This window comes from Podarcis bocagei (genome assembly GCF_964188305.1).
Source record: "Podarcis bocagei genome assembly, chromosome: 17".
In the NCBI taxonomy this organism is placed as follows: domain Eukaryota; kingdom Metazoa; phylum Chordata; class Lepidosauria; order Squamata; family Lacertidae; genus Podarcis; species Podarcis bocagei.
The window spans coordinates 5,508,546-5,526,291 of NC_138143.1; the positions used below are offsets into that span (position 1 = coordinate 5,508,546).

General features: G+C 47.8%; 1 protein-coding gene and 2 long non-coding RNA genes across 4 annotated transcripts in view; 2 read left to right on the top strand and 1 right to left on the bottom strand.

Annotated features, from left to right (window-relative positions):
* On the bottom strand, nt 1-6,518 carry LOC308576461. Its single transcript, XR_014003245.1, has 2 exons — nt 6,390-6,518; nt 1-351 (listed from the first exon to the last, which is right to left on the bottom strand). It is a non-coding gene; the product is annotated as an uncharacterized lncRNA (long non-coding RNA).
* PHF8 (PHD finger protein 8) overlaps nt 5,654-17,746 on the top strand; it is a 26,902-nt gene continuing 14,809 nt past the window's right edge. Inside the window, exons 1-11 of one of the 2 annotated variants that reach the window (XM_081175683.1) lie at nt 5,654-6,557; nt 8,396-8,481; nt 9,810-9,930; nt 11,459-11,619; nt 12,653-12,794; nt 13,192-13,378; nt 14,476-14,638; nt 14,906-14,993; nt 15,686-15,792; nt 15,897-15,988; nt 16,549-16,638. In XM_081175683.1, coding sequence (XP_081031809.1) covers nt 6,460-6,557; nt 8,396-8,481; nt 9,810-9,930; nt 11,459-11,619; nt 12,653-12,794; nt 13,192-13,378; nt 14,476-14,638; nt 14,906-14,993; nt 15,686-15,792; nt 15,897-15,988; nt 16,549-16,638 — 1,335 coding nt within the window. In that variant the 5' untranslated portion in view covers nt 5,654-6,459. The remainder of the gene's footprint in view (nt 6,558-8,395; nt 8,482-9,809; nt 9,931-11,458; nt 11,620-12,652; nt 12,795-13,191; nt 13,379-14,475; nt 14,639-14,905; nt 14,994-15,685; nt 15,793-15,896; nt 15,989-16,548; nt 16,639-17,746) is intronic. The other variant, XM_081175684.1, reaches the window with a different exon arrangement.
* LOC308576463 overlaps nt 16,645-17,746 on the top strand; it is a 1,477-nt gene continuing 375 nt past the window's right edge. Inside the window, exon 1 of the long non-coding RNA XR_014003248.1 lies at nt 16,645-17,683. This is a non-coding gene — a long non-coding RNA (uncharacterized lncRNA). The remainder of the gene's footprint in view (nt 17,684-17,746) is intronic.

The window sequence follows — 17,746 nt, forward strand, 5'->3', positions numbered from 1 at the left end:
TAAAGCACACTGGACAATTTATTAAAGCACCAGATTCTATATACATTGTCTTATATCAAGGCAGTCCCAGGCTTGCCTGCTTCTCAGCACACAAAATCTATCAATGTCCAAGAGTATGTTCAGAACACAAAGCGACATCTTGGCTCTAAAGATGGCATGTACAGCGCCTCCTCTGACATCAGTAGCCCATGGGCAAGTTCAGAGTCCAGCCAAGATTATAGGGAAGCTTCCTGTTGCAACCAATCAAGCCACAGGAAGCCCAAAGAGGTCCATCGTTTCCACCACCAAGCAGAGATGCTCCAGGAAGGAGCTGATGGACACACGCAGAATCCGGGCTTCATCCGATCCGCTCTCCATCGATTGCTATATATATATATATATATATATATATATGCAGGTTTTGGTGTCTTCGGGTGTCTTCCCGTGTAAGAGTTGGGGTGTCTAGGCGACGTTTCGACGAGGTCTCACTCGTCATCTTCAGGCTGGTGCTTTCGGCTTCTTGTTACTGGAACAGAGCAGGATCTCAGTGTTTGAGTTCCTATAAATACTGTTGAGGGGGTGTGGTGTATAGCCTCCAACGTTCTGGGCAGAGAGGAAGTTCCCAGGTTAGGTGCCTTTTCTTCTTTTGTTCATTAATTACTTGAGGGATATCTTGGGTGATTTCTTGAGTGATAATTTTAAGTACCACTTGGGAGGGTCATTAGGTGTGGATTAGTTGCTAAAGCTTTTGTGTCTTGACCTCTTGAGCTTGTGAAGAGTTTTTCTGAGAAAATGGCTGTACTGCACTTAGTTGTGCTCTGGCTTGGCTTCGTGTATAGGGGCGAGCTGTGGTTTTGTGCCCTGTGCCAGCCAGATCTGTGTAGGGATTGCAGGGGGGTGCAGCATCCGGAGGTGCCACTATGGTTTGGCTACTGGATGGTGTCTGTAATTTATCTGTGGAGAGGGTCTGGGTTTGGGTCTGGTGTGGTTGATTGGAGATGGCGTTCTGTGTGCCTCTGGTTCTGGTGTCGGTTTTTGTGGGGAGGGTTAATTTCCAGATGTCTGGCAGGCGGGACGTGTCGTCACGCTTGTTCATGTTGTGAGGGTGTTTCTCTATCTCGATGGCTTCCATGATTATTCTCTTGTGGTGATGTTCCATGTTAAAGAGCAATTTGGAATCTGCAAAATTAATTTCGTGTCCTGTTTCTTTCATGTGTTGGTAAAGAGAGGAAGTTTTTTCTTCTTTTTTGACGGCATTCTTGTGTTCTGCGATACGTGCATTTATTCGTCTGTTTGTTTGTCCAATGTACGTGGCTGGGCAGACTTTGCAGGGTATTTCATAGACCCCTTGGTTTTCTAACTGGATTTTATCTTTGGGGTTTCTGAGGATATTGGCTATTTTTTGGTTGGTGCAAAAGGCTGTTTTGATATTGTGTTTATGGAGGATTTTGCTAATTTTATCTGTAGTGCCCTTGATATAAGGAAGGAGGGCCATGCCATTGTTTTCTTCTGTGTCTTGGTTTTTGGGGGGTGTTTCTTTTTGGATTAGCTTCGTAACCCTGTTTTGCTGGTATCCGTTGGCGATTAACACATTTGAGAGATTCTGTAACTCAGTTGTCAAGTGGTCTTTGTCAGCCAGGCGTTTGGTTCTGGAGATGAGAGTCTTGGCTACGGAGTTTATTTGTGCAGGGTGGTGGTGTGATTGTGCATGTAAGTAGCGGTTGGTGTGTGTTTTTTTCCGGTAGATAGTGTGTCCTAGGGAGCCATCAGGTTTTTTGTAGATTAGGACGTCAAGGAAGGGAAGTTGGTTGTTGGCTTCTATTTCCATAGTGAATTGTATTTTGGGGTGTAGGCTGTTGAGATGTGTGAGGAAGCTATCTAGTTTTTCCTTCCCGTGTGGCCAAATTACAAAGGTGTCGTCAACATATCTGAGCCAAAGTTTGGGTTTGTGTTCTGACTTGTCTAAAGCATTGGTTTCAAAGTGTTCCATGTACAGATTTGCGATGACCGGTGAGAGGGGTGATCCCATAGGTGCTCCTTCTATCTGTTTGTATCTTTGTCCATTGTGGATGAAGTACGTGTTGGTTAGGCAGTGGTTGGTCAGGTCCAGGATGTATTCGGGGGGATTGTATTTGTTTTGAATGGCTGTCAAGGCTTCATTAATGGGCACTTGTGTGAAGAGAGATACAACATCGAAGCTCACAAGTAGGTCATCGGGATGTAGGTTTTGCTTCTTTATTGTTTCTATGAACTGGAAGGAGTTTGTAACGTGTGAAGCGATAGATTCTGCATAGGGCTGAAGTTGCTTAGCGAGAAATTTAGCGAGATTTTGTAGAGGTGAGCCTATGGAGCTGACTATTGGTCTGAGTGGTGTTCCTTCTTTGTGTATCTTGGGGAGACCGTAGAGTTTGGGGCATCTGGATGATTTTTCTCTGGGGATGATTCTTAGCTGGATTTCTTCACTGATAGGAGAGGCTTTTATTTTGGATTTGGTGGTTTTTTCCAGATAGGTGGTGGGATCTGTTTTTATAGGTTGGTAGGTAGGGTCTTGGAGTAGATTTGATAGTTTTGCTTGGTAGTCCGATGTGTTCATCACAACAGTGGCATTACCTTTGTCTGCTGGGAGAATGATTATGTTGTTGTCTCTGCAATTAATTTTGCAGATTCCAAATTGCTCTTTAACATGGAACATCACCACAAGAGAATAATCATGGAAGCCATCGAGATAGAGAAACACCCTCACAACATGAACAAGCGTGACGACACGTCCCGCCTGCCAGACATCTGGAAATTAGCCCTCCCCACAAAAACCGACACCAGAACCAGAGGCACACAGAACGCCATCTCCAATCAACCACACCAGACCCAAACCCAGACCCTCTCCACAGATAAATTACAGACACCATCCAGTAGCCAAACCATAGTGGCACCTCCGGATGCTGCACCCCCCTGCAATCCCTACACAGATCTGGCTGGCACAGGGCACAAAACCACAGCTCGCCCCTATACACGAAGCCAAGCCAGAGCACAACTAAGTGCAGTACAGCCATTTTCTCAGAAAAACTCTTCACAAGCTCAAGAGGTCAAGACACAAAAGCTTTAGCAACTAATCCACACCTAATGACCCTCCCAAGTGGTACTTAAAATTATCACTCAAGAAATCACCCAAGATATCCCTCAAGTAATTAATGAACAAAAGAAGAAAAGGCACCTAACCTGGGAACTTCCTCTCTGCCCAGAACGTTGGAGGCTATACACCACACCCCCTCAACAGTATTTATAGGAACTCAAACACTGAGATCCTGCTCTGTTCCAGTAACAAGAAGCCGAAAGCACCAGCCTGAAGATGACGAGTGAGACCTCGTCGAAACGTCGCCTAGACACCCCAACTCTTACACGGGAAGACACCCGAAGACACCAAAACCTGCATTCCTGTACCCGTGAAAACCTACGAAAGCAAATATATATATATATATATATATATATATATATATATATATATATATATATAGTGCAGACTGGAACATAAAATGTCAACACTTGCACTACACTTAAGAGTCCAATGAACATGCCACTCCTTCCGCCAATATCCTCATTCTATTCCAGTCCTTGTGCTTCCCTTTTACTCTTGGGCAGACACTGGGCACCTGATCCAATACATTTGGATGCCAGAAGATATACTGTTCCACTTAATTATTATTATAGCACTGCCTGAATGCAAAGTACAGAACAGAGAGGAAGGGAGGAATTATTCTTATTATCCTCCTCCTCCATATAGTATCATCAGCTTGTATAGGACTTTACAGAAAATACGAGGGGATAGATCTCTGCCCTGACAGGCTTACAGTTTAAAATTTGGCACAACAGAGAAAGGAAAGGGACGTGGCGGCAGGCGAAGGAGGCGAAGATTCGACTGACAAGTGCTGAGGTTTAGTTAGAGGCCTGGCTGCTGCCTCTAACTACATCTCCTGGTAGACGGCTCCCCAAATCAACAAAGACTGTGAAAACTTTACACTGGACTTCAAGCATCTGGCATCGTGTGCCTCCCAATTCTTCCTCCAGACTCTGGGTCCTTGGTTTCCAAATGAGATGCAAAAGCTGCTCTCATCAGAAAAGAGATTTGAGGAGCCATGTCATCAGCTGGTGCTTCATTAAGTCCAGGGTCAACGCAGCCATCTACCAGGAGATTTTGGAGCACTTTGTGCTTCCTTCCGCAGACGAGCTTTATGGGGCTGCTGACTTCATTTTCCAGCACGACTTTGGCACCTGCCCACACTGCCAAAAGTACCAAAACCTGGTTCAATGCCCATGGAATTACTGTGATTGATTGGCCAGCAAACTCTCCTGACCTGAACCCCATAGAGAATCTATGGGGCATTGCCAAGAGAAAGATGAGAGACATGAGACTGAGCACTGCAGAAGAGCTGAAGGCTGCTATTGCAGCATCCTGGTCTTCCATAACACCTCAGCAGGGCCACAGGCTGATGGCATTCATGCCACACCGCACTGAGGCAGTAATTGATGCAAAAGGGGCCCAAACCAAGTATTAAGTACATATGCATGCTTCTATTTCTCAGAGGTCCAATATTGCTCTATTTGCAGTTCTTGTTTTGCTGATTTCACTTAATATTCTAATACTCTGAGATTGTTAATTTGGAGTTTTCATCAGCTGTAAGCAATGATCATCACAATTATAACAAATAAAGGCTTGACATATCTCACTTTGCATGTCATGAGTCTATCTCATATTAGTTTCACCTTTTAAGTTGAATTACTGAAATAAATGAACTTTTCCACGGTATTCTAATTTTTCGAGTTTCACCTGTAGAGTCCTGTTTATGTATCATTTATTTTATAAGATTTACCCACTGCTTCATTGTGAAAAGCGAAAAACCCTCAAAGCTGTTTACAAAAAGATGTACCAATAAAAACGAAAAAAATCACCACCCTACTTTGAAACATGCATATACATATTAATAGCGTTTTGCCTTCCCGCAGTTCAAACCACGCTCAAGGCAGCTAAAAACGTACAACACAGGAAAAGGAGTCGTATACAGTAGATAAAAGCCTTGAAAAGAATCCACCACCAAACTGAATAATTTCCACACAAGTCACATGATGTGAAATAAAGATGCAACAAAACCCACATCAACAACCCCCGCAACGAAACTCAGCAAGCAACGCAAGCGCGAAAGTCAAAATACTGAAACAGATTCGCATTGCCTCGACTTTCTAAGCATCTGGGTAGGTTTGCTTAAGCAACGAGCTTCTTAGCAGGAGCTGAGAAAAGCAGAGCAAAAGCGCCCGCTGGATCTCATGAGGCAGGGAGTTCCGCAGTTCCCCGGCGCGGCTGCGCTAAAGAGCCGAACGGGGACCTGCGGTGTTTTGCTCCTCTCGCGAGGGGCGGGAATGGCGTCTATCCCGCCTTTCAGGTGTGGAACGGCAGGGGCGCAGCTCTAGCCCTTCGTATCTCTACGACGCAGGCCTCTCTTCCGTCCCTTCCCAAGATGGCTTCCCAAGCGTCCCGCGCTGCGCCTCCCCTAAGATGGCCGCCGGCGCCTCCTCGAGTCTCTCCCTCCCCCCTCCCCCCTCCCCCCCCCGTGGTTTTGAATAAACTTTATTGAGGCGCCGGAGCGAGAGCAGGATCCCGGGCCTCGCCGAGAAGCAGCGCAGCCGCTTGGGCGCGAGAAGGCCTCGATCCCCGCCGTGGAGTTAGGCGCTCCTGCCCGGGACGGGGCGTGCGAGTCCGCGGTGCTCGGCCTCCGCTGCGGGCCTCGGGCGAGGAGTCTCTGGCCGCGACGAGGGAAGCCCCTCCGGACAAGGCTCCTCCCGGGGGTCGAGGGGAGCCTGGCTGGGAAGTGGGGGGGGGTATTTTTGGGGGGGGGGCCCTGACCCAGAGAGGCGCGAGAGGAGCAGGACCCGAAGGTCGCCCGGGAGACCGCGATGTCCCTCGGCGCCTTTGTCAGCTGGGAATCTCCTGTGGGGAGAAACTGAGGCAGCGGGCAAGTTTGGGGCGCAGCAGATGCGAGGGGGATCCCGGCCCCCCGAAAAAATAAACCAGGGAAGTTTATCCCAGGAAGGCGAGGGGGGTCTCCCCCCCCCAGTAGGGGGGAAGTGGGTGCAAACTTGGGGAGGCTGCCTTGGAGGGCTTCGGATGATCAGAAGCAGCCCATGAAACTTCAGGTCGAAACTTTGGGGTTCAAGAGACCGCCTGCAGCCAAGCAAGCCCTGCTGTTTTGGGGGGAGGAAGAGGACGCCCCGGACATCGCAAGGACCCCACAAGCACGTTTGGCAAGGAAGTTGGTGCTTGGGAAGTTGGGGTGGGTAAGGGGGATGAAATAATTTAGCCCCCACTCAGCCGGGGCAAGACTGGCTCTCCTGCAGACCTCAGCATGACCACGTCCTTCAACTTGCCATAGCGGGCGCTTGGACGTCGTTCGGTTCCTGGAGGGTCTTCCTTTGCTTGAACTTGGCTCCGCCATGGCCTCTGTCCCTGTGTATTGTCTCTGCCGCCTGCCCTACGATGTCACCCGCTTCATGATCGAGTGCGACGTTTGCCAGGACTGGTTCCACGGCAGGTGAGAAGGCGGCGGCACTGGGTGGGAACTGACATTTGGAGGTAGCGGCTCCAAAGCCCCCTCTTTCTTTAAGTCCAGGGTATGTCTGCTCTTGGAGATGCTGCCTTTAATTGGGGACCTTCATGAGGAGTATGGGTAGAATGCCAGTAATTCTCAAAGGGCTAGTTGCTCTAAGAATCGCCTTGCTGGATCAGGCCAAGATTTAAAGCTTGTTTCCTAAAAGTGGCCAGTCTGAGACCTCTTGAAGGCAGGAAGGGTCTTCCTCTGTTCCTTGTCCTCATCATCTGGTGTTTAGGGTTGATCTGCCTTTGTGCATAGACGCTTCTGGATGGTTGCCAGAAATCAATTGGGGGACCGTGACATTCATCCATAGAAACAGGAGTTGACCAGCGGACTTCATGTTTATACCTGCCAAACATTTGACATGCCTTAAGTCATGGATTGGGAAACTAGCTCTTCAGGTGTCATCAACCCCAGGAAGTGTGGCTGGTGGCCAGGAATGATAGGAGTTCCCCGTCCCCCATCCCTGCCCTAAGCTCTGATAGTTTCAGTTGGTGAGGAGGCTTAAAATAAGTTAGCCATTCCCCCCAAACAGGTAAGCAATGTGCTTAAATCAGACCACACTGGCTATTAAGGGATCTGAAGTTATAGAAGTGCAGCAAAAATTTAAGAAGCTGTAATCCTCTTTTCTATTGTGCTGTTTCAACCCCACGCAGCTTCTTTTTGCACTGGCATGTAGTGCAGTCATGTTTCATGGAAGATGTGAGCATAGAACTGCTTTCTATTGTGCCAGATTTATTTATTTTATTCTTATTACAGTTGTTTATATCCCAGCATTCAGGATACAGATCCTACCAAGGTGGCCTTCAAGTACATATTCTAAAAATAAAATAAAAATAGTAACATATCAAAAACACGCTAGGGTCTTTTCTACATGATGGTTGTTGGCAGTTCATCCAGGGGTGGCCCATCTGGGGCATGTCCTGAGTAAACTTCACCTGCCTCCTTGCGCTCCTGGAATTCCTCTCATAAGGTTGATGGTAGAGTACTCTGTTTTTTGCCAAACTGTCAGACACCCATCACCAACAGTCGTATCTGGATTAAATTTCAGATTGTTCCTTCATTTAGCCAGCGTTTTTTTCAACTGGTAGCAACTACATGCAGAGTCTCTCACACAGCCATTTCTTACTCCCTTGTAGGACATTAATAGGTGAAGATGCGTTCACTACCAGGTCGCAGGATGGAACGGACAGACAGTTGATTAAAAAATGAGCAACTAGGTGCAACTTCTTAAACAAAGAGTGTGGACGTTGGAACGTGGGGTGTTTATCTTTTAAGGAGCATTTGGCTGCAATTCCATCAGGTCCTCAGGACATGCTGGTTTAGAATAGAAAGGGTTGCCTTAAACTGGAAAGGACCTGTCTAGCCAAGTGAAGTGTCCTATGTATCTTTGAGGTCTCTGGCAGATGACTGTCCCATTCCTCTTGCATGCCCTTGAACTGGAGATATTGTATATACAAACTAGGCGCTCTGACTTAGGGTACAGTTCCTGTGTTTCAGAGTTAGAAGAAACAGTCTCTGGGCTTGTACAGGGTGGTCATCTAGGGCTGGGTGGTTGTAGACTTTGGGGATATTTCTTCTTTTGGAGCAAGTGGAGAACCTGTGACCTTCCAATTGTGCTTGGACTCCCCTCATCAACCTCAGCCAGTATGGCCAATGGTCAGGGATGATGGGAGTTGTAGTCTAATGACAGCTGGAGGCCACAGTTTTCCCATACCTGTTTTAGTGGTTGTTGTCTGTCTTTTGGAGAGATATGTGACTGACTTTCTCTCTTCAAGCTGTGTTGGAGTAGAAGAGGATGCAGCAGCCGACATTGACTTGTATCACTGCCCTAACTGCCAACTTCTTCATGGACCATCTGTCAGTAAGTTATGGGCCTGCTGTGATTTTTCAGTGGGATGAAGACTTAATAGGATATAATTGTATACTAATTCCTGCATGGATGCTGTCTCGTCACAAATCACAAAATCTGGTGTATTGATCAAATCCCTATGAATGAGAGCTTCTCTTTTTTTAAAAGTGCTACTCCTTGTGGTTCGAGAGATAAATTCTGTAATATAAAAACACAATGTGTTTGCTAAAGGATGCAAGAGCAGAGATCGGGGAAAGCTTTTGTGGCTTTGCACAGTGCCTCAGGGACTCCTGTCCCAAATTTCCCGCCTCCCTTACAGCTTTGCTGTTTTCAGTTATCCAGTATTCAATCCAGTGCTTTTTGACTAATAGTCAGGACTTAATTTTTCAGAACTGAGTACATAAAAATTCTGTACTGGGGCAAGCTGGTTCTGCAACCCTTACAAGTTATGCAGATGCGTATTGTTCATCTCAATTGGCACAGTCTGTTTGCGTTTTGACTGTTTTACATCATTCCAGTTTATGCAGATTTGCATAAACTGTTTGCATTGTTCCACTATTTTACAGAATTTATTTTTTAAAGTAATGTACAGTATTTGCTAGTTTAGAAGAGGGGTAAGGACCTCAGTCCAATCCTCTGGAAAGTTTATTCACCTACTCTTCTGGCTTCTGTAATTTCAGCTTTATGGTAACAGGTATTGCCCACACACTTTCAAGCCACTCTTTTGCAACCACCAGGAGTGGAAATTTGGGTTGCTTGTTTGTTTTGTTTTGTTTGTTTGTTTTTGAATGAAGGCTGAGAGTTGTAGGAAACTGAATTTTGTCCAGTATCTCATTCAGTTCTTCTCCTGTGCTTTAGAACATTGTGGTGTATATTCATCCCTGACGATGTTGGCATATCTCAATGTTTAATCAATGTGGAGATAAGGGAGTTCCAGCAGCAGTGCAGAGTTTTTAGGAACTTATGCTTTGCAAGTTCTCTCATGTATGCAACTATTAAAGAAAGATACAGTGTTGAAAAATGGACTGTCCTTGGTCTAGCCCAATAGCTGACCCACAATTTAGGGTCTTAGGATGATGCCTTTAGCTGGAGGTTTCCGCAGGGTGGTGTTTGCCAAACCTGATATACTTTCTAACACACTACTATGGCCCTTCTTTGTTTAGCACAGACCTACTCATGTGTAGGCCCTTGACTACAGGTCTCTGTGTGTGTTTTGTTTGTTTGTAACCTCCTCATCAGCAGTATTCTCTTAGCTCCTTCAATATCTTTGTCACCTTCCTCTGCTTATGTCTTTTTCTCCCCCCGCCTTTTACTATCTTGCTTTCCCCTCCCCCTGACAGTGAAGCGGCGCCGGGGGACCCAAAAACAGCCCGACTCATGTGCGGTCAAAGAGGTTGGCAAGGCGGTGAAGACCGGAAGCAGTCTGTTCATCAAGGAACTTCGCAGCAGGACGTTCCCTAGGTGGGCACATGCTTGGTGATCTTTGGGTGACCCAAGAGGAAAGAAGGAAGACTTTCCAAAATCCATGTTACAGGGTAGCTGGTGTTCAGGTTGAGGGAAGCTTTTGTTCCAGAGGGCCAAGAATGCACTGTGGACAAGCCCTTTTTATTCCACACCTGCCTGCTCAGGCAGAAGCTGTCTGTCTGGGGCTTTGTTTCCCAGCAACTTTGTGCAGGATGGAATGAATGGTACAGCTGTAACATCAGGGCTCTTTTAACATCAGGACTCCTTTAGCCACAGTTAAAATGAGGATTTCATCACCATGGGATCTCACGTTCATTTACCTCTGCCTCTGCTTAGAGCAAATGTTCTCATTTCCACTATAACTGTGATTAAAGGGTAAGTCAGCACCTATGTCAGGTATAGGCAAACTCTGGCCCTCCAGATGTTTGGGACTACAATTCCCATCATCCCTGACCACTGGTCCTGTTAGCTAGGGATGATGGGAATTGTAGTCCTGAACATCTGGAGGGCTGGAGTTTGCCTATGCCTGACCTATGTTATCCTGAGTAAAGGTGACCAGGTTCAAAGTCCGTTATTAGTGACTCAGCTGCTAAAGAGGCTTGGTGGTGGTGGTGTACCTAAAATACAGCAAGTGGTCAATTGCCCACCTCACGCAGTTCACGTGCAGGACTACAGAGACACTCCATAGATTGGCTGAACTTGGTGAGCCCAGAGTGGCCTCTGTGCCTCTTGAGTGCTGCCTGTAAGATGGTCTCCACCACCTACTCTTCAATCAAAGATATTGTGCTTCACGCTTTTCCACCATTCCATGTGATCCTGATTTCTTACTCAATGGGCAGTTGAGCCCTGAGATGATGTTCCCCCAAAGTGATTTAGTAAAAATGATATGGAAGAAGAATGTATGAATGATTTGTTGCCTCAAGATTGGGGTTCATTTTTCTGATGGTATTTTGGATCCATTAATCAGGAAGCAGAGATGCATTCCAATGGGTTGAAGTCCAGTAGTCTGTTGAACGATTATTTTAGAAAGTCGTGGCACGGCAGGTCCAGCGAGCAGCTTGTTAACGGTCTGATACAGTCTTGATAGCAGGCTGTTTCTTTGTTTTATGGTCTGCTATTGATTGTTTTCTGACTTTCCTTCTGACTCTTTGGGGAATCTCCCTGCAGCTGCTCACACCCTTGGTCCTGCCCCACCCCCCTGCTGCACAGAGCGTCTCCAAAGAGAGTCTTCTAGGCTGCAGCTGCGGGGGGGGGGGGGCTCCTCCCACCACAACAAATAGCAAACCAAGACATATAACATAGAAGGCTAGGGCAATCAGATGAGTCTGTGGTGGACTCTCTGTGTTCTGTGACAGATGCACCAATAATAATAATAATATAACTTTATTATTTATATTTCACCCATCTGGCTGGGTTTCTCCTGCCACTCTGGGTGGCTTCCAGCAAAATGTTACCTGAGAGGTAGAAACTTGGGATTGGCTTGTTGTTCTTGGCCTGACTCCCCCCCCCCCCGCTGCTTCCCCAGTGCGGACGAGGTTATCCTAAAGCCAAGCGGGACCCAGCTGACCGTGGAGTTTCTGGAGGAGAACAGCTTCAGCGTCCCCATCCTTGTCCTGAAGAAGGATGGGCTGGGCATGACCCTTCCCCCACCTTCCTTCACCGTGCGGGATGTGGAGCATTATGTGGGTGAGTAGCAGGGGAGCGTTGCCAGCAGAGTGGCCAAAGGAGACCGATGTGTTGGGTGCTTCATTCATTGCAGTCAGGAAAGAGCCAGCAAGTCACACAGCTTGGTGTAATGTTGTCCTTTCATCGTGTGGTTACTTGCAATTGCATTTTACGCATGATTGCGTGGAGTATTTTTCGCTCTATAAGACACACTTTTTCCCTCCTAAAAAGTAAGGGGAAATGTGTGTGCGTCTTATGGAGCAAATGCAGGCTGCACAGCTATCCCAGAAGCCAGAACAGCAAGAGGGATTGTTGTGCAGCTAAAGCAGCGATCCCTCTTGCTGTTCTGACTTTGCTTCGCTGGAGAGATGCTGTGTGGAGAGGGAAAGCTGAATCTGAATCTATGCAGCGCCTCTCCAGCAAAGTGGGAGGAGAAATGGAAGCGGCTCCGTTTTTCCTCCCGCTTTGCTGGAGAGGCGCTGCGCAGATTCAGAATCCCCCCCTTGTTTTCCTCCTCTAAAACTAGGTGCGTCTTATGGTCAGGTGCGTCTTATAGAGCGAAAAATACAGTAGTCTTTGGGAATAATCTTATTCGTCCTTTTTTCTGTGTTTGTGTTCGATGAGAATAAATATGGAGAAGAAGTCTTATCTTTAGCCACGTGGGTTGGTTATACCCTTAGAGCCATTATTGGTTTCCCAGCCTCTTGGAGGGTGCGTGGCTATGCTGACTTACTTGTCCTCCTGCTCCACAAATACCACCCCAAAGGCAAAAGATACGTGTGTGGAAGCAGCAAGGAATGGGGAGCAGTGGGTTTCTGGCCCTTTGATAGCAGTTGCTGGCCAAGGTGCTGGAGGAAAGGAGCGGAGATGTTGGCAGTGCTGAACTTCTGACAGTTCATTGCGCCCCGTTGGTGGGGATACCCTGCAAAGAGATTCCAACTGGCCATGAAGCTCGCGAGGGGTGAGAACAGGACTGCACTGCCATCTCCCCCGACTGCAGCCCTCTCGGACACTTGTCCCATTATCTGAGCTGTGTCTGTTCTTTTTTCAACAGGAGCTGACAAGGAGATTGATGTGATTGACGTGACTCGCCAGGCCGACCTCAAGATGCGCCTGGGTGACTTTGTCAGATATTACTCCAGCAGTCGCCGGGAGAAAGTACTGAACGTCATCAGCCTCGAATTCTCTGAGACCAGGCAAGGAAAAGGGGGATATGAAAACAGCTGTGTGTCCTTGTCCTTCGTTTTCCCCAGTATTCACCCTACCCAGCAGAGAGAAACCCTGGAGCTGGAGAACCCCCACCTTTGCCATGAAGCTGTAGTATCTCCCTCCCTACTAAGCAGTAGTATCCCTCTCCTTGCTAAGTGTCTTTGCTATTGTGGGGGTGCAACAGAAGTCTTTGCAGATGGAGAAATAAGGCAGAGAAAGAGAGTTACTTGCCCAAGTGACTCCTCAAATGAGTAAGGATTTGAAATGCAATGTTCCTGGTCTAAATCCACTCATCTCTCTACTGGATTACTATTCTAAAATCCTGTCAGGAGAAATCTCTGGAAGATGGACGAGTCAACTTGTTTTTACTTCACCATTTTTCAGGCTCTCTAATTTGGTGGAGACTCCAAAGATTGTGCGTAAATTGTCCTGGGTAGAGAACCTGTGGCCAGGCGAGTCGGTGTTTGAGCGTCCCAACGTGCAGAAGTACTGCCTGATGGGGGTGCGAGACAGCTACACGGACTTCCACATTGACTTTGGTGGCACCTCTGTCTGGTACCATGTGTTGCGGGTAAGAATATGAAGGCATGGGGGTGGGCAGGAAGGGAGCTTGATCTTAGAGCTGAGCCACAGAACCAGCAGACCTCCCGGATGTATTTCCACTTCAGATTCCGGGTGATGGTTGAATGTTTCATTGTCTGTTTCCCACCCTCTCCCTAAATATTTTCTTTTTGAAATATATCCATTTTGCACATGCTAAGGTGGCTTATTGGGGTGAAGGGTTCAAGAGCCATTTGCCTGAGTAGGAGGATAAAAAATAGCCTGGAGCACCAGGCCTGGAGTCTGAGGTGGCAACTGGTATACAGTCAGATGAGTCTGCTGTCCTCGTGTTTATGCTTTCTGTTCTATGAGGAATGAAGCTAAGGAGTTTGCTTAGCAATATGGGCTTGTTTGGAAGCTCTTGAAGGGCATCATGAGGCTTCTGCCAGGCCTAGCAAAACTGAGCAGCAGGGAGGTATTTCTTGCTTCCGGTTTGATCTTCACATCCCCTGTTCCATCCTTACTCCAGAAGCTGCTGGCTGTTTTTACTGCTGCTGCTCCATTTCTGGAGCTGGTACTCGTCTTCATTTTCTTTTCTGGCAAGAACCGCCTCTTGTTAGGTGGTTGAAGCCCCCATAGACGGAGGCTGAAGAAACAGAGTATGTTGAGTTCAGAGAAGAAAGAGGATTAAGAATGGAATAGGTGAATTTCAGGTGCTTTAAAGGATGTCAGAAATTATAGGATTTTTTTGACATCTACAGGCCAATAAACATTTTTTGAATGGCAGGAAAGTAGACCTGGCTGGGGTGTGTGTGTGTGTCACAATTCCATACAAGCACAGGGGGGAAACACAACAAGCATTGTGGTTGTCCTCTGTGTAATTCTGTGACACTCCAAATCAGCCTGCCTTGAGGTTGAGGCAAGGAGCTGGACTCTGCAGACTTGATAGCCGTGTTGTTTGTTTGATCCACATTAAATGCCCCCTTGTGAAACAGGATGCTTCCTTCTGTTACCCCAGCCCTCTCTGTGCTTCATAGCATCTGCTTTTGCCCTGTTTGCCAGCTCTTTTGCCCCTAAACATTAGAAGTGACATATCAGCTCCTTTTCACTACCATCTGTTCCTCGCAGGGAGAAAAGATCTTCTACCTAGTGCGTCCCACTGCTGCCAACTTGACCCTCTTTGAAGCCTGGAGCAGCTCTTCCAATCAGAATGAGTTGTTTTTTGGGGACCAGGTGGACCGATGTTATCGCTGCCCCGTCCGGCAGGGCCAGACGCTCTTCATACCCACAGGTACTGAGTCACTCCAGCTCCTGCCTGCCACTTCCGTGGCCACTGCTACTCCTGGGGCCTTTGTTTTTCTCCCACTCAGGGACACCTCTCCTTCCATTGTGAGTGACTTGCATTGCCACAGAGTAAGCTGCAGCTCAGAATGTGGTGAAATCCAGCTGCATCTAGCGGCTGGGGGACCCTTTCCCTTTCCTCTCATAAGCCATGAGTCCTTCTGGGAGGCCCAGTCCTTACTTAGTCCATGTGACTGCTTCCTCCTTCCACTTTCAGGTTGGATCCATGCTGTGTTGACTCCTGTTGACTGCCTGGCCTTTGGGGGAAACTTCCTACACAGTCTCAACATTGAGATGCAGCTCAAGTGAGTTTGGCTGGGAGTGCTTTGCTGGTCTGCAGCGAGGCATCTTGGGAAATGGCGGGGAGGAGACTCGATCACCGGTGGAGCACACCCTTTGGCATGCAGCTGGTCCCTGATCCAGTCTCTACTTAAGGGTGGGAATGACTCTGATCTGAAACCCTGGAGAATCTCTGCCAGTCTGTACAGATAGACCAATGATCTAACTTGGTGTAAAAGCTTCCTTTATGTTCCTAAATGGGATCAGAGCCGGGAGAGAAACATAATCACAGAACAGAAAGTCCTGCTCAGCATGATGCTCTGTGCCCCCTGCTCAATGTTGGCTGGATCCAGAGCTGTGTGCATGTCATGATTTCTGTGAGACTGCAGAATGGGATACTGGGTGAATTTCAGTTTTTAAAAGTGCCAGTTTCTAGTCCTTATGGTCTCACAGATAATGCCGGTGGAATTGCTGAAGAAGGCTTCTGGAGGTTGCCTGGCTGGGTCTTGAATGGCCTTCGAAACTCCTTGCGCCTTCACGCAGTTGGCAGCAGAGCAGAACAAAGGATTTGAAACTGTGCAAATAGATTTAATTTACAGAATTCGTTTTGGGGTGTGTTTCTGATCACCAAATTTAAGTTCCTCTGGCACAGAATTCCATGGTTTTGGAGCCTAGAGCCTACATAACCTCACTGGTCTTTTTGTTTCCTCCTCCCCAGAGCCTATGAGATTGAAAAGCGTCTCAGCACAGCTGACCTCTTCAAGTTTCCCAACTTTGAAACCATCTGCTGGTATGTTGGCAAACACCTCCTGGATATCTTCCGAGGTGGGTATTGAGTCCTCCCCTCCATGCAGTGCCCCCACCGTGCCCACACAAAGCTGCTGGGCATGAGAGCTCCTGCTGCTAATGCGCTCTGTCTCCCACAACAGGCCTTCGAGAGAATCGCAGACACCCGGCTGCTTATTTGGTTCACGGGGCCAAAGCTCTGAACACAGCCTTCCGCTCCTGGACTAAGAAGGAGGTAAAGGGTTGCAAGAAGGGCCTTTCTGGAGCTGCAGCTCTTTGTGTGGGGTTGCTGCCCAGGGTTCTGATAGACTCAGGGCAAAGCTTGCCTGCCCTCCTGCCAGCAGTCAAGAATAGACAAAAACACCTCCTAGACTCCACCAGCCTGCGCATCAGGGAGAAAGCAAGTCTATAAACTTTCTCCCTGGCACATTTCCTTTCTGTGGATGCCAGTTTTATTTTGTATGGAGAAGCATTCAGTCCTGAGCCTCTGCTTGCAGTCCGAAGTGGTGCAGCTTGGACACAGGTTGACCACCTCTGCAAGGTCTAGGCCCAAATCCCAAACGTTTGAAGGGGGAGGAAAGTTGTGGGTGGGATCCTGTGGCATTCCAGATGTTGATGGACTCCCCAAACTCCCTTCATCCCTGACCCCTGGGCCATGCTGGTTGGGGCTGCTGGGAGCTGAAGTCCAACTCCTTCTGGAGAGGTGCTTGCTGCCAGCCACACCCCTTTGCCAGTGGCACTTCCGTTGGGTACAGAGGGGCAGAGCTTGCAGCAACCTGATCTCCTCCTTCTCAGGCCCTGGCAGAGCACGAGGAAGAAATCCCTGGCACGGTGCGCCCAGCACAGCTCATCAAAGACCTGGCCAAGGAGATCAGGCTTGTGGAAGTGAGTATGAGAAGGAAGCCGGGCCCTTTCCTCCTGGCATTGGGGGGCCTGCATTCTGAGGTGGGGGGCAGCGTTGAGAGTAGCACCATTTCTGCCCAGCCTTGAGTGCCCTTTTCATCTCAGATGCAATTGCTATAGGAAAAGACTGCGAAGAGAATAATTGGGTGCAGGATAGTGCTCACCCCGGAAATGATCTCTTTCAGCTTCTGCCTTCTGGAAGAAGGTACAGGGTTATAAAGACTAGAACTAGCTGCCTGAGAAACAGTTTCTATTCAAATGCGATTTTGGTTTTAAACACAGTGTAAGGTAGTCTCTATGGGAGTATATTGTATTTAATTATGGGGTATCAGAGTTTTTAGGGGGCTAACCAGGCTGGGATAGCAGGTTTGTTGGTTTTTGAATGTCTGATGTAGATTTTTTCAGTTTCGTTGTTCTGTATGGGACAATGACAATAAAGATTATTGTATTAAAAAAAGGATGGCCACCAACTTAAAAGATGATGAGACAAATTCATGCAGGTCTATCTGGCAAAGAGCCAGGGTGGCTGTGCTGTACCTTTGCAGCTGGAGGCAGCCGTGCTTCCGAAGACCAGTTGCTGGAAATCACGGGAGGAGAGAGGGCTCTTTGTGCTCAGGTTCCGCTTGCTGGTTTCCTGTGAGAACAGGATGCTGGATTAGATGGGCCCTTGGCCTAATCCAGCAGGCTATGCTTACATTATTTGGGCAGACCAGTAGATGAGGGTTTGCCACAGTTTATTACAGCTGCCTGCAGGATATACTATAAACAGCCCAGTATAGCTGAGAGCCAGCACCTGGTAGGTCCATTGACTAGGGCTGCACTTTGGGGCTTGTTGCAGGTATGTTGGTGCCTTGTTAAAGAGGAACTAAGTTCCCTGCAGTATTCCTTGCGATGAATGTCTGGATGGCTGTCACATCTCGTTCCCTGCAGCTTATAAGATGTTGCTCCTTCCAAATAGGAGATGTGCTCGCAGGCCATTGTGCTTCCATGCTGCGCTGCTTGAAGCAGAAGCCCTGGGTGGTTGCGAGTGTGCCTGTTGCAAGCAAATCTGCTAGTTCCAGTTAGCCTTTTGAATCAATAGGTCGGCATC